The following is a 26,016-nucleotide window of genomic DNA, read 5'->3' as shown; positions in this document are numbered from 1 at the left end:
CTCTCTCTCTCTCTCTCTCTCTCTCTCTCTCTCTCTCTCTCTCTCTCTTTCTCTACTCTCTTATTGTCATTGTTCCTAATTCTTGTACTTTTTCAGGATGCATGATCACATGGTATTTTAAGCATCTTTTTAAAAAGTTCACAAGTTCACACATAAATTGAAGTCATAAATTAAGAAGTTACAACAGAGATGTTTACATGTGTTTTCATTAAAAGTAATTATCTAATTGAACATTCATTTTCTGTCACTAGCTCCACCGGTTTATTAAGTTTGAAACAATAATTCTTATGTCTAAGTTAGCACAGTTTGGTCAATAGGCAAATCATCTGCCTTGTGTCTCATTAGTATTGAAATTTCGTATAGATAAATCTAGTCAACATTTTTTTTGTCCTTGCACCTACAATACATTTTCCATTCCCAGTTTATGACCTTAGTTATCACATAGTGGTTTTACAGATAGCCTAAAAGGAATGTTTTCCCTGATTGTTAATCCATTTCAAGCCTGCTTTCTATTTTAATGTAATTATCCCATGACACGTGAAGGTTTACAGAGCCCTAATTGTAGCCCTTTCTATAGGAGGCTCAGATTTTACTTGTATAAATTTAGGAATTCTATAGAATCATTATTAGGAATTACAAATTCATCAGTTTGTCTACTTAGCATTGCTACAAGAAAGTCCATCTTTGTTGATCTGCAGAAAATCTATCTGATAATAAGGTGGGCTGATGTCCAGGAATTATTATATTAATTTAATAATGACAGGGAAGGCATATTACCTGCAAGAATCAGTTCTGAGATGAGACCTCTAAAGGCCCTGCAAACTAGAGTTCACCCATCGCAGACCATGTAATACGATGTGTTCTCTCCAGAATGCCACGTGCATGCCTTCAGTCTTTCCTAGATGACTCCTGACAATGCTTTATGCTATAACATTTAAAGAACTGTGTTATACTAGGTACATATGCCAGAGCATTCTCAGTTTTGGTCTATAAAGGTATAAAGGTATATAGCCATCACTTCTAATAAATGTGTAATTACAGAATTAGCCTTTTCAGAACTCAAGGCAGGAGCCCATTGTAATCCTAAATATGTGTCAATTGTATTATATACATACTTCAATTTTTAAGACTGCAAAATGAAACATCCATCTGCCAAATTACATTAATTTGGTTACTTTTGGGGTTACTTCTGGTAGGTAATGCTGATTGTATAGAGAACAAGTAGGACAATTCTTTGTAATTTTCTTGACTTATTGCCAAGTTAGAGAAAAGTTTTTCTTTAAACTTTTATTATTTACATGATGCCTTTTATGAAAAATTGAAGCCTCTAAAAAATTCACTATTAATAGTTCTATCTCTTCATTTCCTAATGCCAATGGTCCTGGAAAACCTATATGGAATCAAATATCTAATTTATATAATTATATCTAATATATATATACATATATATGTATGTATATGTATAATCTCTGTTTCAGTTACTTGATAGAGTTATATAAATAACAAGGTTAATTCTGAGTAATTCCGAATAAAGTTAATATGGAATAATTTCAGCAGTTTCTGTATGCAAAACAACTTTCTCTGCATGTTGAGAGTCAGTAACTATTAAGAAGTTCTGGAGAAATCTAATAGAACCATGAGAAGAGCATTTAATTCTGATTTTTGAGCTGAAGCATATGGACTTTGAATTATTTTACTTATATGTAACAGAAACCTTTATTTGCCAGAGGTAATTGTCAATCTCTGAGACTTACTGCCTCGTTCTGCTGTCCTAGACCTAGTCCTGGAAGCTTCTGGACTCTGTACAATCTTACCTTGGCCTAGAATATTTTCAGCCTCTGAGACTTGCTGCTCAATAAGCTCACACTTTTTTTTTCTGATCCCTGGCTGGCTGATTCAACACAGCTGTTCAGGCTCAAACCCCTTCCAAGATGACTGATTCAACTTGAGCTCGCTCTCTCTCTCTCTCTCTCTCTCTCTCTCTCTCTCTCTCTCTCTCTCTTTCTCTCTGCCTCATACTAACTTTTACAATGGGTTCTAATCTCCTGGCTCCTTCTCAGTCTCTGGTTCATTTATCTTTACCTGTGTATACCTTGTTCTCCCTCTACAACCTATCACTGTCCCAGTAAAATGGCCTCCTCCTTCTCCTCCTCCTCCTCCTCCTCCTCCTCCTCCTCCTCCTCCTCCTCTTCCTCCTCCTCCTCCTCTCCTCTCAGCATTGCTCCCTTAAGTAGATTCCTCTTCCCCTCTCTTCTCATGAGAATTGGGCATATCTTATTCCGTTAAGTCTTTCTCTGATTTATCACTTTGTCTGCTACTCAGTTAGACATCATTTTCAAAAATGGCAGCTTCTTGCTAAAACTAACTTTACCTTAATTATTTTGGATTAAAGGTGTTTACTAAGGGCATGCTTGTGTTCCAGCCAGAGAGATTAAAGATGTGTGCGAAGGGCTGAGTCACACCACAGTAACGAAATTCACAGTGTGATCAGATGTCCTGTAACACTTATATTTTCTGACTTATAACCTGCCATTCCTGATTTATTGGCATCTGTATACAAGGTAGAAGCTTTAGAAATATGCAAGGAATAATCCAATTGGTTCTTTTTATGAACTGAAGCTGCTTGCTTTGGGGGTATTTATTGTTAATTTCTCTCCCCCCCCCCCAAAAAAAAATCACTGCAAGCTCTTTTCCAATCCTCATTATTGGATTAATTAAGGTAATTTCAGGCTCTACAGTCTCTGCTGAGTCTGTTCCTGCTAACTGATGGTCTTATTCTCTCTTTTACAATCAAACCAGAAACATTTTTAATATAGTTTTTATTCCGTTTATATGCTAAAAATATCCATTCTAAGATATTATCTTCTCTTTTCATAAGAATTCCTGTTGGAAGCATGAGTAGAAGGCAAAATAACTAAAATACAATCCAGCTTTGAATCTAAATGGTCTACATGTGCATCTTGTAATTTCTTTTCTACCAAAGCCAATTCTTTTTCAGCTTCAGCTGCTAATTTTCTAATTTTCTTGGACTATTTAAGTCTGAATAACCATGTAAGGCTTTTAATAAACTACTTAGTTTTCGAGTAGTTAATCCAATTGTGAGACTTAGCCAGTTAATATATATATATATATATATATATATATATATATATATATATCTTTAAGGGTTTGTAATTGGTTTCTTTTGATCTGTATCTTCTGTAGCTGGATTTTTGCAGAACTATCATATCCTAGATAGCTTATAGAATCTCCTCTTTGTATTTTTTCAGGAGCAATTTGTAATTCCTAACAAGGTAAAATTCTCTTTATCAAGTATTTTTCCTAAGATATCTAAATCTGAATCAGGTAGCAAGATATCATTCACATAATGATAAATTATAGATTGAGGAAACTGTTTATGAGTTATTTGCAACTGCTGTTGCACAAAATATTGACATAAGATAAGACTGTTTTACATCCCTGGTGGCAAGATCTTCCATTGATATTTCTTGGTTGGCATGGCATGATTAAATGTGGGCACAGTGAAAGAAAATCTTTCTGTGTCTTATTTCTCAAGGATTATTGAGACAAATTGATCTTTTAAGTCAATCACTATAATAGACCATGCCTTAGGTAACAAAGAAGTTAAAGAGATTTTAGGTTGTAAAGAACCTATAGGGTGCTGACTTTATTGATTGCTCTGTCAGCATATTCCATTTTCCAGTTTTCCTTTTAATGACAAATATAGGACAATTCCAAGGGTTTCTATATATTGACCCTCCAGTTGCTTTTGGATCAGCTGTTTTAGTATCTGCAATTTTTCTTTATTTAAGGACCATTGATCCACACAGACAGGCTTGTCAGTTAACCATTTTAATGGTAGGGTGTTTGGTATTCTATCAGCAGTAACCCTCCTTATAAATTTGGAGAGCTAACATATGTTGTGTCCTGATTATGGAGCTTGAGCAGTCTCTAAGTGTCTTTGATAATATTTTTCAATATCTCTCTCAGGAACATTTCTCTTACAACTTGTGGCTGAAGTTGGAGAAATGTTAATCAGTGCTTCCAATTGCTGTGATAGATCTCTTCTCCGTACATTTATGACTGTATCTGTTTTATTTTAAGGGCCATATATGGCTTTAATTTTTCTATGTGATCTCTGGTCCTATGCATTTAATCCATTTTAGACTTTGTTTTACCTGAGACAATGTCCCAATTCCTAGGAACTGTGTAAATACTTTTTGTAGTGGCCAAGTTGGATTCAGGAATCTTGTGATATTATTGTTACATCTGGTCCTGTATCCACTAGGCCGTTAATCTTAAGTACATCTCATTGTAATTTCAACCTTGGTCTCTTTTCATTTCCAGCAATTGTCAAAATATCTGTCTTCTACTATCTTTAGAACCTCTTGTTCTATCTACAAGAGCTGCTCTATTTCTGTGAAATGGATTAGTTAAGCTTTGAACAGTGCTGTTTGTCCTGTCAGGTTTTCTAGTCAATTTCCAGCAGTTTTTCCTTGGCTGACAGGGAAACAGATGGCTCATGTTGTCTTTTTTGCCACACCCTGAGCAAGGCCCTCTAGTCAGTTTTCCAACAGTAAGGAATTGCCTCAAACATCTGTGGATGGTCTACATTCATAGCCCTTTAGATTCCTTCCACATCTTCTACATGTCCAGGAAACTTCCTCCCTAGATTATTATTAGGGAAAAAAATTATCCTTAGGAATAATTGTTTGTTTACAGTTTTTTAGGAAATGACCTGATGGCTACAGCAATGGACGTTATGAGTTCTCATGTCTTTGTAATTGTTTGTCTAGCCATAACTGAATTGTGAGCTTTCGATTCAGTATCTTCAGTAGTTTTAATCCATTCATAAACAGGTGCAGATCTGGCCCTTCATGGTCTAATAACCTTTTTGCATTCGGCATTTGCATTTTCAAAAGCTAAAAGATTCAATTAAAATTTCTCTAGCAGTTGGATCTGATATTGCTCTCTATTTAGAACTGAAGTTGTCTTTGCAAAAAGCCGACGAACAGTTCATTTAAGCCCTGGACTATCTTTGTAAATGATTCATATGCATGTGCATTTATAGCTACTGTACGACATTGTTCTAAGATGGTATCATCAAACACAATCTGTACTCTTAATTCAGAATATTGACCTGATCTTTCTTTTTTCATTAATTTAATTTATTTATTCACTTTACATCACTATTAAAACCCCAACAACAGCTTCTCCCATCTCCTCTTCTGAGAAGGGAGAGTGTCCCCCCCAAAATACCAACCCACTCTGGCATATCAATTCACTGCAGGACTAGGTGCATCCTCTCCCACTGAGGCCGGACAAGGTGGGTCAGTTAAGCTAATGGGATCCACAGGCAGGTGATAGTCAGGAACAGCCCCCACTCCAGTTGTTGGAGACCTGCATGAAGACAGAGCTGCATATCTGTTATATATGTGTAGGGGGCCTAGGTCCAGCCCACTATTGCTCTTTGGTTGGTGGTTCAGTCTCTGGGAGCCTCCAAGAGTCCAGGTTAGTTGACTCTGTTGATCTTCTTGTAGAGTTCCTATCCATTTTAGGTCCCTCAATCCTTCCCCCAACTCTTCCACAGGACTCCCCCAAGCTCTAGCTAATGTTTGGCTGTGAGTCTTTGCATCTGTTTCTATCAGCTGCTTGGTGGAGCATCTCAGGGGACAATTATGCTAGGCTCCTGTCTGCAAGCATATCAAAGTATTATTAATAGTGTCAAGGATTGGTTGCTTCCCATGGAATAGGTCTCAAGTTGAGCCAGTCATTGGTTGGCCATTCCCTCAGTCTCTGTACCATCTTTGTACCTGCATATATTGTAGGCAGGACACATTTTGGGTAGAAGATTTTCTAGGTGGGTTGATGTCCTTACCTCTCCACTGGAAGTCCTGCCTGGCTACAGGAGGTATCCACTTCAGACTCCATATCCCCCACTGATAGGAGTCTCAGCTACAGTCACCCCATAGACTCCCTGGAGCCTCCCCCATCTCGGATCTTTGGCACATCTTAGAGATGACACCCCACCCACCCACCACCAGTTTCCATTCCCCCAAGCCCTGCTCTTTCTACATGTGATTCCCCTGCCCCATTCCTCTCTCCCACCTAGTTTCCTCCTTCCATCTACCTCCAGTATCTATTTTATTTCCCATTCTGAGTGAGATTCAAGTATTCTCCTTTGTGCCCTCCTTGTTATTTGGCTTATTGGGTCTGTGTATTGTAGTGTGGTTATCCTGTGCTTTGTGACTAATCTACTTATAAGTGAGTAAGTACATGCCATGCATGTCCTTTTGGGTTACCTCACTCAGGATGATATTTTCTAGTTTCATTCATTTGCCTGCAAATTTCATGATGTCCTTGTTTTTAACAGCTGAGTATATGCTGAGTAGTATGCTGTTGTGTAAATGAACCACATTTTCTTTATCCATTCTTTGGTTAAAGGATATCTGAGTTGTTTCAAGTTTCTGACAGTTAGAAATAAAACTACTATGAACATAGTTGAGCAAATGTCCTTGTGGTACGGTGGAGCATCTTTTGGATATATGCCCAGAAGTGGTATAGCTGGGTCTTGAGGTAGAACTATTCCCAATTTTCTGAGAAACTGCCAAGTTGATCTCCAAATTGGTTGTATAAGTGTTCACTTCCACTAGCAATGGAGGAGTGTTCACTTTGCTCCACATCCTGCTAGTTTGTGCTGTCACTTGAGTTTTTGATCTTAGCAATTCTGATGAGTGTGAGGTGGAATCTCAGATGTTTTGATATGCATTTCCCTAATGACTAAGGATGTTGAACATTTCTTTAAGTGCTTCTTGGCCATTCAAGATTCCTCTGTTGAGAATTTTCTATTTAGCTCTGTACCCCATTTTTAAGTGGGTTATTTAGTTTTGTTTTTTGTTTGTTTTTCTTGATTTTCCTTATGAAGTTGAAACTTGTTCCTTCAAGGTCTGTAAATAATTGTATTGGAATTTTGATGGGAATTGCATTGAATCTGTAGATTGCTTTTGGTAAGATGGCCATTTTTACTGTTAATCCTACCAATCCACAAGCATGGGATCTTCCTGTCTTCTGATATCTTCTATAGTTTCTTTCTTCAGAGACTTGAAGGTCTTGTCATACAGGTCTTTCACTTGCTTGGTTAGAGTTACATCAAGATATTTTATACTATTTCTGGCTATTGTGAAGGGTGTTGTTTCCCTAATTATTTTTTCAACCCATGTATTGTATGTATAAAGAAAGGCAACTGATTTTTTTAGTTGATTTTTGTACCTAGCCACTGTGCTAAAAGTGCTTATCAGCTGTAGGAGTTCTCTGGTTGTTGGGAGCCTCATTTCTCTCTCTCTCTCTCTCTCTCTCTCTCTCTCTCTCTCTCTCTCTCTCTCTCCTTCCCTCCCTCCCTCCCCCTTCTCCCCCCCTCTCTCTGGAATGGAGTGGCTGGAGGGAAGTATTGGCCATTGGGATCATGCTGATAGCAGAGGGGTCCAGTGACAGTGTCAGGCAATTTACAGGGTCAATACGACTGACAGAATAAAACTTAAATATCTGGTGCTGACAAGAATGTCCAGCAAGAAAGTCTGAACTCTTCTCACTCTTAAGTGTATATCCATATAGGCAGACAGACAGATATACATTTAGTAACTAGTTCCTGCTGGCAGCTGCGTGTATTTAAGTAAAGATTAATTGTTAGAGTTCCTTTCTCTATTTCCCAGGAGCCTCAACTCTCACTGGCTAGGTGAGAGGGAGGCTTGGAGCAATTAATTTTTAGTGAACCAGGAAAAGAAAGTCATACTTGCAGTAAGAAAAACTTACACAGGAATTATACATAGAAACACATATTTATCCATACACACAGACATGTTAGTCCCGACCACCTGTCTCATCAACTCCACAAGTATTCGTGCATACTTACATACATAAACCTATACTTACACACACACACACACACACACTCATTTGGTGGATGGAATAAAAGCCCCCATGGGCAGGTTTCATTGAGCAAATGCCAGTGCAGAAAGAACTCTCATTCTGGATGAAAAACAAACTCCAACCTTTATTGCTTAGAGAAAGAAAAAGCTTCTATATGTTTGTTGAGTATGAACAAGCCCTGTCATTCTTAGGAAGAAGAAACTCTCACTGTTAAGAAAACTCCTGTGTCATGGTAAGAAGCAGGCTGCCTGCTTTCTCTTCTCTCTCTGCTCTTTCTGTTCTGGTCTGCTCTCTGCTCTCTGTTCTGTCCTGCTCTCTGATCTGCTCTCTCTACCTGCTGTGCCCTGCTTGCTCTGCTCCTGGTCTTCTGCTTCTGCTTCTCTGTTCTCTTTGCTCTCTCTTCTTTGCTGCCCTCTTCTCTCTTTTCCACTTCCTCTTCTCTCTGTACTCTGCTTAGCTTTGTTCTGCTTCTATTCTCCTATTATGCTTTTGCTCCCTGTTTATTCTTCTTGTTCTCATTCCTAGTTATTGAACTTTTTCATCAGAATAGATCACATCATATTCCAAGCATCTTTTTTCAAAAGCTCACAAGTTCAAACATAGATTCACATCAAAAATTGAATAAGAAATCAGAACAGAAATGTTTATATGTGTTTCCATTAAGACTGGTTATCTAATAAAATATTATCTGCCTCTAGCTCCACAGGTTCATTATGAGTTTAAAACAACAATTCTTATGTCTAAGTTAGCATGGTTTTGTCAAGTGACAAGTCATCTGCCTGTGTCTCATTAGTATTGAAGTTTTGTATAGATAAATCCAGTCAATATTTTATCTTCTGTTCTTACATCTACAATAAATTGCTCATTCTCATTTTATGACCTTTAGTTATCAGGTAAGGGTTTCATAACCAGACTAAAAGGAATGGCTTCCTTTATTGTAAATCTGTTTCAAGCCTGCTTTCTATATTAGCTCGTGATACATGAAGATTTACAGAGCTCTAATTGCACCTTTCATATTATAGAGGGCTCAAAATGACTTGCATAAATTTAGGGATTCTATAGAATCATTATCAGGAATTATGAAATTATCATTATGTACATGACATTGTTACTAGAAAGTTCATCTTCCTTGATCTGCAGAAAATCTGCCCAGTATAGTGGGCTAATGTCCAGGAATTGTTATATACATTTAATAATGAAAGATATATTGCCATCAGAATCAATCCTGAGATGAGATTTTTGAAAAAGCCTTGCAATTCAGAATTATCCACTGCAGCCATGAAAAACAATGAGTCATCTCCAGAAGGTCACTTGTATGCTTTTACCCTTTCCTAGATGGCTCCTGACATCTGGTAGAATTTTGGGGGTATGCTATCATATCATCTGGAAATAGCCATAGTTTGACTTCTTCCTCTCTAATTTGTATTCCCTTGATCTACTTTAGTTGTCTTATTGCTCTAGCTAGGACTTCAAGTACTATCTTGAAGAGACAAGGAGAGAGTGGACAGCCTTGTCTTGTCTCTGATTTTAGTGGAATTGCTTTACATTTCTATTAATTTTGTGTTGGCTATTGGCTAGCTGTATATTGCCTTTATTGTGTTTAGCTATGTACCTTGTATCCCTAATCTTTCTAAGATTTTTAACATGAAGGGGTGATGGATTTTGTCAAAGGCTTTTTCAGCATCTAATGAGATGATCATGTAGGCTTTTTTTTCTTTCAGTTTGTTTATACGGTAATTATGTTGATGGGTTTCTGTATATTTTACCACTCCTGCATCCCTGGGATGAAGACTGCTTGATCATGGTGGATGATGTCTTTAATATGTTCTTGGATTCAGTTTGCAAATATTTTATTGACTATTTTTGCATCAATGTTCATAGGGGAAATTGGTCTGAAATTCTTTTTCTTTGTTGAGTCTTTGTGAGGATTGTGTATCAGGGTGACTGTGGCCTCATAAAATGAATTTGACAATGTTTCTTCTATTTCTATTTTAGGAAATAGTTTGAGGAGTATTGGTATTCACTTTTCTTTGAAAGTCTGGTAGAATTCAGTACCAAAACCAACTGGCTCTGGGCTTTTTCTTTTTTTCTTTTTTTAATTTTTTCTCTTTTTTCCTTTTTGGTTGAGAGACTGTAATGATTGCTTCTATTTCCTTATAGGAAATATTATAGGTTATAGGACTATTTTGTTTACCTGATCTTGATTTAACTTTGATAGGTGGTATATGTCTAGAAAATCTTCCGTTTTGTTTAGATTTTCCAGTTTTGTAGAGTACATGTTTTTGAAGTAAAACATAAAGATTCTTTCAAATTCCTCAGTGTGTGTTTTTATGTCTCCCTTTTTATTTCTGATTTTGTTAATTTGGATACTGTCTTTCTGCCTTTTAGTTAATTTGGCTAAGGGTTTTTCTATTTTGTTGGTTTTCTGAGAGAACCAGCTCTTAGTTTCATTGATTCTTTGTATTGTTCTCTTTATTTCTGATTTATTGATTTCAGCCCTAAGTTTGATTATTTCCTCCCATCTACTACTCTTGATTGTGTCTGCTTTTTTTCTCTAGAGCTTTCAAATGTACTTTTAAATTGCTAGTACAAGATCTCTTCAATTTCTTTATGAAAGCACTTAGTCCTATGAACTTTCCTCTTAGAACTGCTTTCATTGTGTCCTATAAGTTCAGATATGTTGTGCCTTTGTTTTCATTTAATTCTGGAAAGTCTTTAATTTCTTTCTTTATTTCTTATTTTGTGCAGTGATCATTGAGTAGAGAGTTGTTCAGTTTCCAATAGTTTGCAGGCTTTTTGTTGTTTCTGTTGTTGTTGAAGTCCAGTTTTAATCCATGGTGATATGATAAGATGCAAAGGGTTATTTCAATCTTCTTGTCTCTGTTGAGACTTGCTTTGTGACCAAGTATATGGTCAGTTTGAAGAAGATTTTGTGAGGTGCTGAAAAGAAAGTATATTCTTTTGTGTTCTGGTGGAATATCTGTTACATCCATTTGATTCATAATGTATTATTTTCATTAATTCTCTTAGTTTCTGTTTCAGTGGCCTGTTCATTGGTGACAGTGGGGTATTGAAGTCTCCCATTAATAATATGTGGGGTTCAATGTGTGATTTAAATGTTTCTTTTACGAATGTGGGTGCCCTTGTATTTGGGGTATTGATGTTTAGAATTGAGATGTCATCTTGGTGGATTTTTCCTTTAATGAGTATGAGGTGTCCTTCCTCATCTCTTTTGATTGCTTTTAGTTGAAAGACTATTGTGTTAGATATTAGAGTGGCTACTCCAGCTTTTTTCTTGGGTCCATTTTCTTGGAAAACCTTTTTCCAGCCCTTTATTCTGAGGCAGTGTCTATCTTTGCTACTGAGGTATGTTTCTTGTATGCAGCAAAATGATGGGTCTTGTTTATATATCCACTCTATTAGTCTCTATCTTTTTATTAGGGAATTGAGTCCATTGATGTAGAGAGATATTAATGACCAATGATTGTTAATTCCTGTTATTTTGATGTTGGTGTTGCTTGTGTGTGTGTGTGTGTGTGTGTGTGTCTGAGAGAGAGAGAGAGACAGAGAGACAGATTTTTATTTTGCTGGTGTAAAATTATTCATTTTTGTGTTTTCTTGGGTATAGTTATTCTCCTTGTGTTGTTTTCCTTGAAATAGCCTCTGTAGGGCTGGTTTAGTGGAAAGGCATTGTTTAAATTTTATTTTGTCGTGGAATATCTTGTTTTCTCCGTCTATGGTGATTGAAAGTTTTAATGGGTTTAGTAGACTGGGCTGACATCTGTGGTTTGTATGACATCTGCCCAGGTCCTTCTGGCTTTTAGAGTTTCTGTTGAGACATCAGCTGTAATTCTGATAGGTCTGCCTTTATATGTTACTTGGCCTTTCCCACTTCCGGCTTTTAAAATTCTTTCTTTTGTATATTTAGTGTGTTGATTATTATGTGGTGGGAGGATTTTTTTAGGTTAAATAAATTTTCTTCTATGACTTTGTTGACGATATCTTCTGGGCTTTTGAGCTGGGCATCTCCTTCTTCTGTTCCTATTATTCTTAGGTTTGGTCTTTTTATAGTGTACCAAATTTCATGGATTTTCTTTTTGTGTTGGAAACTATTTAGATTTGGCATTTTCTTTGACTGATGTATGAATTTCTTCTGTCATATCTTCTACACCTGAGAATCTCTTTTCCATCTGTTGTATTATTTCAGTGATGCTTGCTTCTGTAGTTCTGTTACTTTTCTAGGTTTTCTGCCTCTAGAATTGCCTCAATTCTTGTTTCCTTTATTGCTTCTATTTCCATTTTCAGATCTTCAACAGTTTTATTCATTTCTCTCACGTGTTTGATTGTATTTTCTTGTATTTCTTTAAAGTATTTATTCATTTCCTCTTTAAAGGCCTCTATCATTTTCATAAGATTAGATTTCAGGTTGTCTTCTTACACTTCAGGATTTTTAGGATATCCAGGGCTTGCTATAGTAGGTGAGCTGGGTTCTGGTGATGCCATATTGCCCTGGCTTTTGTTGATTGTATTCTTATGCTGGCCTTTAGCCATCTGGTTGTTCCTGGTGTCCTCAGGCTTGGTAATCCCTGATGTCAGCAGGCCTCTGTGATTGCAGGTAGAGCTGGTTGTCCTTGGTGGCAGTAGGCTTCCAGGGATGCAGGCAGAACTGGTGGTCCCTGATGGTTGTAGACCTCCAGAATTGGAAGTTTAGGTATGGACCAGAAGATGGAGTTCAGAGGGGACAGAGCCTGCGTTAGGCTACATTATTCCCTCACTAGGATAAATTGTGGATACTCCTCAGGAGCTTCATCTTAGTTAAAAAGGCCTCTCTGGTTCTTAGGTCCCTAAATATCTCCATCATCTAAAACAATTTTTGTTTGAAGTGTTTTCTAAATGTCTGACATATCTTAAGTATTCTGAGGAACCTACCTGGCTTCATATTGTTCACAGTAATGTATTTAAAAATTCAATACTACCTCCATATAACAAATACTTGAAATGACTTCAAGAGTACTAGAGAAGAGGGATTTCTATTTAATGGAAATCCCTCATGGCTGCTAGGCTTGCTGGGGAGCCCAATGGGCAGGGGATTGGGAATGGAGTGCTCACCTGGTTGTCCCAGGTGGCAGCAGACCTCCAGAGATACAGGCAGAGGTGTGGCCTGCAAGATGGAGGACAGAGCTGAGATTGCATGTAGAGGTATGGACTGGAAAATGGAGGACAGAGAAGGGTCCATTCTGATCTTTCTTAAAGAAGATACATAAAATTGCAATCATTACCAAAAATATAATTATTTCTATGCTGATAATTGAAACAAAATTATACAGGTCCAAGTGCCCTATGTCATATTCTCCATTCTGTGTTTTTAAACACAGAAAATATTTTCTTTTTAATATCTCTGCCTCCTTCCTTCAAAGACTTCGCTTTATTATTTTCAAGCTATATACATTTTCTCTATGACTGACTATACTCAGTTTTTTTTCTTTCTTTAGCACCTAAGCACATTTCAAACATACACTACTGGATCAGAGGCTTGCCTGTGCTAGGGACTTTAGCTTCTCAGTCTGGGCCTGCCTTCCACTGCCTGCAGTCACTGGTGCTCCTTTCAAGCTTTTAAGGGCCCTGCTACCCACCACTATCTACCAGACAGGAAGGGGTAGTCCCTCCACACATGAGATGTTTGCAGGCTTCTCAGTGGTCTTCATCTACCAGAAACCAGTCCAGCATTATGCCCTACTGGCTCCATCTTCCATACAACTCTGGCTGCAGTCACTCTGCCAGCCACATGCCAAGCCCTCCACAGGCGTCAGCACTGCCACTGAGCACTGAGCTGTGGTGCCCATCTAGCTGGGGCCGGGGCAGCCTGGACTGGGCTGGGGTTTCCACCAACTGTGCCTGAAGGAAGTCTGAGAAACTGCAGTCTCCGAGGTTTCTGTCATCTGCCCACTCACAGAGCAGGGTGTCAGCTGCTCATAAAGTGCTCTTGTTCTGTCACTGGCCTAGCTGTACAGTAAAAGCAGGTGCTCTTAAAGGGACAGTGTGACCTCATGTTGTGAGTGCCTGGCCTGCCTGAGAGACTGAGGTTACTAGGAAACCTGGTCTGCCCTGTGTCTGGAACTTTTCTCAGGCCCTAAACTTGAATTTACATGCCTTCATATTGGGCGCCAAATATTTGAATAATGACACAGAGGCTTATTAATTTTTATTATAGCTTAGGCCTTACCTTAGGCTACCTCCCAGATAGCTCATCTAACTTAATTAACCCTTTTAGTCCATGTCTGTCATGTTCCAGCACTTGTTCCTTTCACCTCTATGGCATGCTGGTGAATCTTATCACCTCTCAATCCTTCTCCATGAGTACCTCTTTCTGCTGGAAGTTCTGCCCTCCCTTCCTGCTTCAGCTATTGGCCTTCAGCTCTTTATTAAGCCAATAGAAAGGCAAGGGAGAAAGGCTGTCTACAAAATATAATACTGGTGATGAACCTTAAGAATAACAGTATCAAAATCTGGTCAGTTCTCAGCTCTCTGCCAGTATGGAAATCAACATTTAAGGAATACAAAGACAACCTTTACACCGTGTACAAAAATGTTACCCATGAGTTTGAGACCACTATGGTATACATATCAAGTTTCATAACAGCCAGGGCTGCATAGAGAGACCTCGTCTTAAAAAAAAAAAAAAAAGACAGATGGAGGAAGAATAGAGGGGAAGGAAGAGAGGAAAGAAGGATAAACCAACCTAGGAATCATGGAGACCTTAAAGATCCTACTCTCAAACAGTTGAATAATGACACAGTAAGCTAGTGTTTCCTCAAAGACCTACCCTGCTTTTCTTTGGAGTATCATCAAGAATTCACAGATTCTCTTTACATTATATTGTATTTCATTTTGTTATTTATTATCCCTTATTCTCTTTCTCTTTATGTCTCCCAAAATGTTTATGTGTGTGTGTGCGTGCGTGTGTGTATGGTGTTAAAATCAAACCCAGGGCCTTGCACTGCTGCACAAACACTATACCAAAGAGCTTCAAACCAGCCATTATTTTTTGGTCTATGTGATCCATGTTGCTATTTAACCATAAAGTATGGTTAAAGTCGGCTGTTTTAGGCCTACTTTAATATTCTATTGACAAGAATACACACCCACCCTGACTGTCTATTGAGCACCCCTGTCACCCTCCATGGTTATTTTCAGTATCAGCAGCAATTTGCCATTGAGTCTCTGAGACCCAGCTGCCCATGCCACGTGCCTCAAGTACTCCTTCCTCTGCAACCCTGTGGTGGCCCTGGCCTGCCTCTTCTACACCCCAGTAACCCTTTTCCAGTAACCCAATTCTCTGTCGCTCCATTTTTAGGATCTTACCTAGCCACATGACCTGCTGCCTCTGCAAATTTAAGGCGGATATTGAGGTTATCTGCAAGACAATCAAACTGCATTGTCATACGGGATGTCTGACAAACACCACACATTGTCGTGAGTCTCTTGCCTGATAAATGATTTAATTTTATGTCTTAATTTTTAACTAGTAATGAAAAATTCACTCAAATAATTGTTTATTTTTATTCATTCATCCACAACTTCTTCCTTGCTGAAAATTGAGCTCTCAGCTACTATTACATGATTAAAAAGTAGAACTGTTCCGTGTGCAGAAAGCAAGAGGAAGGAGTGGGTGGGAAGGAAAACACGAAGGACTGCATTATGCTGTTTGCTTGGCATTGTGTTTCCAGTGACTCCATAGGCATGTAGTGCACTGCAGTCTGTAAGATGGTTTTATGTACTTAAGTCTCAAATTCTCTCTGCTTTTTGACATTTCTAGGTTGGTTTTGTTTCATTTACTTTTGTAATTTTATAAGTGATACTTTTTTATTTATAATCTCTCAAGCTTCTGTTCAACATGACCAGTGAGTTTTGTCTTACTCTGCCAATGGAACAGAGAGCTCTTCATGTCCATCCTGACAACTCCCTACTTGTTTTCAACCGCAATCTTTTCTATCACCAGATTGTTCATACAGTTTTAAGTATTTTCTATACTGAGTGTGGTGTCACATGAAAGTAATCCCAGCCCCGCAGGATGCTGAAGCAAGATGATCCAAGTTCAAGGCTAGTCTAGGCAATTTAGTGAGAATATGCAGTGGTAATTTCCAGCCCCAATAAGCCTGTATAAAAATTACCTAGCTATTATATTTATAAGCTGTATGTCTAGATTTGGAAGATCTAACACTGTGCTAACTAATTCTCTAGCTATGGGACCCTTTGTTACTTGTAGTAGTTACTTTGTTACTGCTCTATCTTTTCTTCTTCCTCTTCTTCTGTCCTTTCCTTTTGGGTGGGTGGTAAGGAGCACACATGTGTGCATCACCACATGTAAGCACCTGCTGGGGAGTTTAGAGCACTTTAACATACTACTGCTACAAGAACCTACAACAGTTTGGTTTTAATTTTAAAAGAGGACAGGGATACAGCTCAGTGGTATAGCTTACACTTAGTCCTAAAATATTTTTCTATATATTAGGCATGTTAGCAATAACTTCATACCAAGATATGATACTTTTCTTGTCTAAATAGCTTGAATGCAGATCTTTACACTTGATCTAGGGGATGGTAAATAGAATGAGCATTTGGCTGTTTATATAAATAATAATTACATTATTCTCTTCTTCCCCAGAAATGGCAAGTAAGCATTTCCCTTCCTTTATACATCAGAAGTGTCAACTACTGTCACTTCATGCCTAAGTCATCTCTCCCTAATTCTAGGCTGTTTATAGGCCCACAGTTTTCTTTTCACCACCTCCTTGAACCCTCACTACCACAGAAAATCCTCATAATTCTCCTGGGATAGAAACATAGCTACACAGTGGCACCTTTGACCTTCCCACTATCAGAAGATGTGCGTTACTACCACAGGAAGCTGGAAGAATGAGAAATGAAGTGAGAAAAGGCCCAGAAAAGAGTAGCTCTGACCTTGTGCATTTTATGACTCAAGTAATGTTGATCCATAAATAGCTATTGTTCTGTAAATGGACTGTACATAGGAATGGACTCAGAAAATTAACATGCCTTTACCTATACCTTATAGCTCCCAATCCCAAATATAATGGAAGAACCAGGAAGATGCACAGAGAGAAGGATGCTCCATCCATTCTGGGAGCTAGAATATGTGGCCACAGAGCCCATAGGAAGAAATTGGGGTATCTAATCGAGATGCGGATGAGAGGCATCTGCTCTAGCACTTCTGCCCTGCCTCCACTCTAAGGGTGTCCGTCATCACGGTCAGCTGAGGGTGTCTCAGCACAGGGCACACTACAAAGATGGAGACAGGAAGCTTAACAGGCCTTTCAAACTGAGATGAGAGAGTGAGGGTCTAGGACCCTGAGAAGGTTCTCTGCAAGTCAGTTAGATGTGTGGAGAGGCGAGCTTTGTCTTCAGGCCCTGGGCTCTACTGGTGCATTGGCTGTCTTAAACAGACGTTCTGTGTGCACATTGTGGAATATTCCAATTAAGTGGCTACTTTGGCAGCAGCACTCTTTCTCTTGTTGCCCTATCAAAGGGTTAACTTTAGGTTTGTTTCCCCCATACACTAATGTCACAAGAGTATTCTCTGACCCCTAGTTTATTTGATTAGGGCATATGTCTGTGGACTGAGGAAGGGCTGCAAGTTCTCTCTGACTGAAGGCAATTTCTTCTTTTGACAGTTGAGGAGGCATCTATAAGGAACCCAGAAGGAGCATTCATGAAAGTGTTGCAGGCCCGGAAGGGGAACACCAGCACTGAGCTGACTATTGAACCAGAAAGGGGCAATTCAGACAAAGATTATGCCAACTATTCCAGTTCCATGGATGAAAAGATAGACTTTAATGATGAAAATGATGTTATGAGCGCACTAAATTACATACTGCCGTATTTCTCAGAGGGAAATATGGAAGACGTAATGTCCTCAATGTTACCATACATTAAACTGCTGTTTTCTCATGAACAAGATGCAGGTAATTCCCTGGGATCTTTGCAGAAGGACACAGAAAGTGTTTCTGTTACAAATGAATCTAAGTCCAGTAATGTCACTTACAAAAATAAATTGAATAAACTTTATTTTTTAGAAAATTTGGTAGACACAGAAATAGATGAAGTTCAAAAGGAAGAGAAACCTGGGAGGCACAAGGCAAAATCTAAAAATGTAAGTCCCAAAATTAAACGACGAGTATTTGAAAAGAGATGGGAACCTGCCCAGGCAGAGGAAGACAGTCTTGCAGAGATCGAGAAGGCAGAGAGATGGCTCCACAGTATGAGCAGGGTCCCCAAGGGGACAGGAAACATACAGAAAAGGCACTCCAAGGAAGTGAGGGGCAAGAGCCTGTGGAGCAAGCAGAGTGTGCAGACACCTGTGGAGAACATCTTCAAGGACAGGCAGCTCGGGAGCCCACCATCAACGGAGCTACAGTGGCTCCGTCTGGAGCAGAGGCCCAGGGAGTTAGTGGGGAATTCCTTCCCCTCAGAGCCCTTGCTCCCAATGGAGCACAGGGAGGAACTCTCTTCCTCCCCAGAACCGTCCCTGGTGGACAAGGCTCCCACTACAAAATCGCTACCTGAGTTCATAGACAGACGAAAAGACTTGTCTTACACCATTTATGTTTTAGAAAGTGCAAAGGCTAATGTGAAGAGAACGAAGGGTTCTAACCCAAGTTTACAATCTGAAGAGAGACATCGAAACCTCAGGAAGAAAAAATCTCATTTCCAATTGATTGCAAAGAGGCCGGCAGCATCCTCTGCAGTGAGGAGCCTGATAAATTCCCCTGCTCGAGGGATCTTTTCATCTTTAGGAGACCTGAGTTATGCAGAAAGGCCCTTTTCAGAATTGTATGTTGCTTCAGAACCTTCTATAGAAAAGCCTCTTGAAGAAACTCAGGCTGCAACAGATAATGTTGAAGAAAATATTCTTGAACCAATCCTCACTATGCCTGAAGAAATTACATCAGAAAATAAACCCACTAAGAATCCTGCTGCAGATTCTGATATACCTATACCCAGTGTACCAGGCTTAATTCCAACTGTTCAGCAAACCAATGAGCCACAGGTACACTTAATTTTTGGGTCTGACTCACCTAACTTCAATGAACTGGTTTACCCATCACTGATGACGCCAGGAGAACAGTTTGAATCTCATCTAAACCAGCATCTGGGGGTGCTCATCCCCAACAACGATGTGAGAAGGCTCATTGCTCATGTTATCAGGACGTTGAAGATGGACTGCTCTGATAGTCAAGTGCAACTGTCTTGTGCCAAGCTCATCTCCAGAACAGGCCTCCTGATGAAGCTTCTCAGTGAGCAGCAAGATTTCAAGCTGTCCAGGACCGACTGGGATACAGACCAGTGGAAAACTGAGAACTACATCAACGAGAGCACAGAAGCCCAAGGCGAACAGAAGGGTCTGGAACTAAGCCAGGTGAGGACAGTGCTGGGACACAGGGCCACAGTCTCCCCAGTCAGTTCAGTAGAAATGACTAGAGGCTCCCACTTCAGATCTTCTGCTGGCCACATAACTCTAGCCCAGCCAAGACAGTTTGATTCCCACTGTGCTTTTAAATTTGCTGCCAGAAGCAATCTAAAACACAAAGTATAATATCTGCATTAGATAGGTAGCAATCCAATCTTGATATATTGGATGCTACTGAAATAGAAAATTTTTATTAGGGTTTTTTTCTTTTTTTTAACAATTTTTTTCTTTTTTCTTTCTTTCTTTTTTTTTTTTTTTAAGTTTTTCCAGACAGGGTTTCTCTGTGTAGTCCTGACTGTCCTGGAACTCACTCTGTAGGCCAGCCTGGCCTCGAACTCAGAAATCCGCCTGTCTCTGCCTCCCAAGTGCTAGGATTAAAGGCGTGTGCCACCACTGCCCGGCAGGGGTTTTTTTCTTATTGTCATTTCTTATTACAGTGCTGGGCATTAAACTCAGGATGCTGTACACATGGTATGCAAGGGCTTGATCACTAAGCTATGTACTCTACTCTTAGTTTTGCTTGCGGTTATTGGTTATTTGGTGACTTTTTTTTTTTCATTTTGTTTTGTTTTTTTGTTTTGAGTTGGGTTCTCACTATGCATTTATGGCTAACCTGGAACTTGTTAAGTAGACCAGGTTAGCCTTGAACTTACAGACATCCACCTGTGTCTGCCTCTAGAATGCTGGGATTAGAAGTTTGTGCCACCACACCAAGCCCAGGTTTTAGTTTCATTGATCCAAAGTCTTACTGTATAATCCAGGTTAGCCAAGAATCCACCTGGTATTGGTGTCAAGGGTTGTCCTTGAACTCGTGGCAATCCTCCAGCCTCATACGCCTGTGTGCTAGGTTACATAGTTATCATGAACAGCTCAAGCAAGAATGGATTGTGAACAATTAGCCTTCTACTTCTTTCATTCTTTTTATTTTATCATTATTTAACAACAACAGAAATGTCCATTTATCTTATATATTTCAGCTTTCAGATGAAGTTTCAGGATTTGGCTACAACAACAAAGTCATCTTGGCGATGTCTGTGACCATCGTAGTGATAGTTTTGATTATTGCTTTCTGTCTCATCGAGGTAAGGACAACAGTACATCCTTGTATCCAGAACGTACCCTGTCTGTGTAGTAGATTTAGAACCTGTAAACTGGAAACCAGAGCCACTTAGCCTCTCTGTCTAAGTCAAGTCCCCGTGTGTTCGCAGGTTTTCTGTATGTGAAACATGTCTCCTCAATGCCAGGTCCTCATGTCACATTCTGATTTGGAATCAGAGGGGTGGTTGATGTGAGACACTCTGGAGCAATGAGTGAGTTTTCTCTCAGTGAGGACAGGCTCAATTTTAAGCTTGAAAAGCAGAGATCTGCATGGGGTTGGTTTACAAACCCCTGGGAGGATGTCCACTGGCCAGTGCACAGACAACACCCTCCACACCTTGTGGTGGTTGTAACCTTCTGGGAGATTTCTGTACAGTCCTGTGTTGCTCTTTCGTTGTGTGTACAGTTAGTTCAGCCCTGTGCTTGCATTTCTCCACACTTTCCTTATTTCTTCTGCCAATTTAGATGACGGGCTTTGTGAGAAGAGGAAGTGTGCCCAGCGCACTGCCTGTAGTAGATAGCAATGATGTTCAAAGACGAGAACTGACACATCCCATAAGTTCCACTACTCAAAATAGCATCAGCAAGACATTTGGCACAGTTCTGTAGTCCCAGCACTTGGGAACCAGGAGCAGGGTGATCAGGAGTTCACGGACATCCTCAGCAATTTAGTGAGTTCAGGCCAGAAATGCACAAAATGATCTAAACAAACAAACAAGCAAACAGACAGACACAAACAGAGATCTGAGAAAATAGTGACAGAGAAAAGCAGTGACCACACAGGTGCTGCAGTGACTATACACAGGGTCTGAGGCCTGGGATTTGTCTGTGGCCTGTGCACGCTGAGTAGGGGTTGCATTCCTACACTTAGTAAGACTTGGGAGATGTCACCCTTTAGTAGTTTAGTCAGTGGTGAAAACTGAATAAATTATAATAGAACAACCACTCTTCTGTGGCCAAGCAATGAAAACTTGCTATTTTTCGCCTTAAAGGATGATAAAGTAAAAGCAGAAGTCATTTTAAAAAGATATGTGTGGAGGAAAGTACCTGTCTAGTTCTGACTCCACAGGCAGGACCTTTTTTGTGTCTCAGCACTGCCTTTGGCATCCTTAGGAGAGCTGGTGCGTGTGCCAGCCGAGCACAAGTCAGTCCTCCATTATTGTCTGACCTAATTACAAACCTTCTCAAGGAAGATCGTGTATCCGTCTTCTCCTAGGATAAAAGAGCCACTTAAGGCCAATGGGCTAAACCAAGAGCAGAGCTGTGCTCCCCTGGCCCTCAAGCCTGTGTCCCACCCTTCACACCCCAGTCAGTTTTGCCTCCTTAGAGACAAACAGGAAGTACTGGAAGTTGGAAAGCACAAGGACGTGTCGCAGACCATCCAAAACATTTGTATACCTCATAGACAAACAACCCAGTGGAAAAGGAAATGCCTCTTACCAAAGCCACTCGTCTGCCAGCGCCTCCCCCCACTGAGGTTTGCTCTGGTGAAGAGGCTTTGCCCCCTCAGGCACTTCCTGCTGCTACTTTCTAGCACATTTCTAATACCGTTTTGTCATTTGTACCTGCTTCTCTTGGTTTTCCTTTCTTGTTTCTTTGAGGCAAGGTCTCAAGTAGCCCAGGTTAGCCAACAATTCACCACTTAACCTAGCCTAGCCCTCAACTCCTCATCCTCCTTCGTCTATCTCCCTAGTGGTAGGATCACATGATCCATCATGCTGAACAGTTATTTCTATTTTTTATCCTTCTAAAATTTGTTTCATCTATCTCTCTGTTTTTTAGTAGAGTTTAGGGCAGGGAATCCTTTTCCTCCTAAGTTAATGTATAATTTTGTTCTGAGTATGGGTACCTGCAGAGGCCAGAAGGGTGTCAAATCCCCTGGAACTAGAATTGCAGGCTATTATGAGTTGTCTGCCAGGAGTGCTATAAACTGGACGCAGACTACTGACCCATCTCTCTAGCCTAGTTCACAATAATTTTTATTGAATCATTCTTTTTTATTGGTCTAAGATACCGCCTGTTGTTCTTTCCCATTAGTCCTGCTGCCTTTTCTTTACCAGAAACAGGGCCGTACCACCAAATGTGGCCTTGTGCAAGAAAGCAAGCAGCCTATCTTTGAGATAAATCCCCTGCCTGTCTCTCCTTGTTTTGAAGATTTATTTTTATTTGTCTGTATGTATCCCTATGTCTGCTCCATGTGTGTGGGTGCCCGTGGAGATCAAAAGAGAGTATTGGATTCCCTAGAGCTGGAGGTACAGGCAGTGTGAACCACCCTCTATGAGTACTGGAAACCCAACTACCATCCTCTGGAAGAGCAGGAAGCAGTCTTAACCACTGGGCCATCTCTCCAGCTGCTTCTGCATGTATGTCTGTGAGCATGTACACATGCTGCCTGCAGAAGCCCTACGAGGGTGTGGGGCCCTGGGACTAGAGTTACAGGCAGTTGCAAGCTGCCATGTTGCCTGCTGGAAATCAAACTCAGGCCCTCTGGAAGATCAGCTTATGCTGTTAACTACTGATCCATCTCTCCCACCTCAGCTTTGTAAATAAAACAACAACAAGAAATGTATTAGTCAAGGCCATTCTATAATGAATTCTAAGCCAGCCAGGACTACATAGTAAGACCCTGTCTCAAAACAAAACGTTTAATTATCATGTAGTGGGGCACACATGCAGAGATCAGAGGGAGTTAGTTCTTGACTTTCCACCATGTTGGATCCCAGCAATAGAACTCACTCAAGTAGGGTTGGTTAGAGGCATCTTTACTTTCTCGGTCGGCTCTCTGGTGCTGGGCTTCTATGTTTTGAAACTGTAGCCAAGACTGACCTGACACTTCTTCCAGAAGAGTAGTGAAGCTTTTATCACATAGAACGTTCGCATCTTTAGTTAAGTTTACCCTTGGCTCCTTTCTACCTCTTCATCCATGTTGTACTTACAGTTTCTAGTATGGAGGATGTGTGAGGGGCCTTTGGGTTGGTTTGCAGACCTCCTCATTTTGTGACTTAGCATCCTACCAACATTTTATTGCTTCCAATACGATTTTACTTGATCTCTTTGGCTTTGGTTGTTTCTAATACAAAGAGTACTAGTTTTTTCCCTTCCCAACATGTCCCTACTTGTTTCCCTTTTTGCATATTGAGACCATCTTGACATGGTGGCCTATAGCTGTCATAAAGGCCTCCTGTCCTTGTTCTTGGTCTCTCAACAACACCATTGTTTAGGCTTCTGGTATGCGCTTTGATAAAGTTAAGAGTATTTCTTATTTTTCATTTTTAACAGAAATTATTTTTATTAGGAATTGTTTTCTGAATTTTATCAGTACAGTGTATTAAGTGAAACCTTAAGCTAGGTACTGTGAAGAGAGAGAGACTAGCTCAGCGGGGCTCCTGTGCTCACTGAGCGGGGCTCCTGTGCTCACTGAGCAGCTAAGACCTCAGAGAAGTGAAGGAATGAGTGGATTTAGAGACAGTGGTCATTTTGGTAATCAGAATTGTGTTTTCTTCCAAAACAGGTTTATTCTTACAGAACAAAAAAGGGAGATGAAGAAAACCCCACGCGGTAAATATGAGAAACTCTTTCAAGGAGTAGCTAAGAGTTAGCAGAAATCTTGGAACTCACCTAAGTTAATTCACTCATGTGATTGGAAGACAATTTCCAGAAAGAATATTATCCTCTCTGTTGTTTTTCCTGGCTCCCAACGAGGCAGCTGGTACCAGCATGGGTACCTCTGGTGTTGTCAGGCCTTCAAAGAGAGTGGAAACCCATAGGTTTGAGCTGTACCAGCTTTTGCTAGTGCCCTCTGCTGCCCACCACGTTGAGTGCAGGGCTGTGAGTGGCAGGACACAAGCTCCTCCTGTACAGAGAGGAGAGCCATCTTCTCATCCTCTTGGTCGCCGTTTGGTCCTGTTCTTTCTTTTACTGACACAAACCTCATAGAACTATGGCCAGGAGAGACTATGGAAAATAGGTACCTCTCTTCTAATGAAATGAAGACTGGAAATGATGCCTGGCTCTATGGCCACTTTATAGGGCATGTCAGAAAGAGGACCATTCTCCCTGGTGGGGCCCTTGTCCTTTCATTCCACTGTGCTCAGCCTTTGGTCATGTTTCATGATAAATCTGTACAGCATCTACATCTGGAAAACACAACCCAAGTTTTCTAATTCCCTTGGAATCAGAAAGGATGGCCAGTGTGTATTAGTGCTAGTCATGTCCTTTACTGCCTCTTTTTTTTCAGTCATCAGTAATGGTTTTAGTTCAGGTACAGCTACAAGCACTTTTTTTTTTTTTTGAGACAGGGTTTCACACTTAGCTCAGGCTGGGCTGAAAGTCCTATGTAGCCAAGACTAGCCTCAAGACTCTTGTTTCCGATTCCCAGGTACTAGAATTAGGTATAATCCATCATGGCCAACTAGTCATGTCCTTTAAATTGTTCTCACAACTCACTCATCAGAGGCAGTCTGCAGGGTGAAATTCTGAGTTCATGAGCTGAGCCTTGCACTTGGAGCTGGGCAGACAGGAGCGCCCCACTCCCTCGCCTCAGAAAATCTGTAAGAGTTGGTCAAAAGCACCAATGTGAAAGGCTCTGGAGAGCAAAATGCTTCTGCCTGGGGTGGTTTCTTCAAAGAGATAAGTTTGTTGAAAGGGATAAGTGAGGCTCTAGTCATGCTGGCACTTTGGCTGTGCTCCAGGGCAACCTATAGCCAAAGATCTCCCCAGCGGCCTTGTGGGGCTCTTAGAACAAAAGTTCTAGAAGCCAGGCATGCAGGGAAGTGTTCTCAAGTCCCAGAGCTGGGGTGATTTTCTTGTGGGAAGAACCAAGATGTCCCCCAGGAGAGAAACAAAAGAAAATGACTCAGTCACTAATTGACTTCTGCATGTGTTTTCTTCCAAGGGGTAAGAAACACTACAAGGAAAGCAAGAGTCAGGTAAGCTTGAGACTGGGTGCTATGGAGGAGATGGCGGGGTAAGCCAAATTAATGTCTCTCCTTCTGTTTCCTAGAGAAAATTTGTCTGGCTAAGGTGTCCACTGTGGCTTAGAAATATATTCAAAAGAAAGAAACAGGCCAGGACATCTCCCAAGAAGTCTCAGGATGAATCATGGTAAATGTCTCACTCAATGAGGAGCTAAGGGCAAGTTGTTCATTTCAAAGTTTGAAAACCTTGGCATTGTTCTTCCAGGGAGGTCAAGAAAAAAGCCTCAGTAGCAAAGAAGGCCCCTGAAGAGGATGAGAGTGAAACAGTTGAAGTCTCAGAATGATCTGCTATCATTTATTAATAAATTATTTTTTGTAGATTTGTGTCAAATATACATGAAAATTGATGCACAGCAGATGAGATTGTGAGCCGGTAAAGTTGGCTCCTCCCCACTGTGTGCAAGCAGCTACTGTGCAAGCCTTGTGCCCTGGAGTAAGTAAGATGAATACGGCGGTTTGAAGGAGAATGGCTCCCGCTGGCTCATAGATTTCAATAACTGGTCCCCAGTCGGTATGGAACTATTTGGG

The 26,016-nt window shown here is 40.2% G+C and overlaps 1 protein-coding gene across 1 annotated transcript in view; it reads left to right on the top strand.

The window, feature by feature from the left end:
• Positions 1-25,772, top strand: part of LOC114632087 (leucine-rich repeat-containing protein 37A-like) — a 54,785-nt gene extending 29,013 nt beyond the window's left edge. The window contains exons 10-16 of the mRNA XM_028780557.1: positions 15,281-15,399; positions 17,619-19,363; positions 20,392-20,496; positions 24,024-24,070; positions 25,407-25,440; positions 25,515-25,615; positions 25,694-25,772. Coding sequence (XP_028636390.1) covers positions 15,281-15,399; positions 17,619-19,363; positions 20,392-20,496; positions 24,024-24,070; positions 25,407-25,440; positions 25,515-25,615; positions 25,694-25,772 — 2,230 coding nt within the window. The remainder of the gene's footprint in view (positions 1-15,280; positions 15,400-17,618; positions 19,364-20,391; positions 20,497-24,023; positions 24,071-25,406; positions 25,441-25,514; positions 25,616-25,693) is intronic.
• Positions 25,773-26,016: the final 244 nt, after the last annotated feature.

This window comes from Grammomys surdaster, unplaced genomic scaffold (assembly GCF_004785775.1).
Source record: "Grammomys surdaster isolate TR1022 unplaced genomic scaffold, NIH_TR_1.0 371, whole genome shotgun sequence".
Taxonomy (NCBI): Eukaryota; Metazoa; Chordata; class Mammalia; order Rodentia; family Muridae; genus Grammomys; species Grammomys surdaster.
This window is presented reverse-complemented; position numbering and strand designations above follow the sequence as displayed.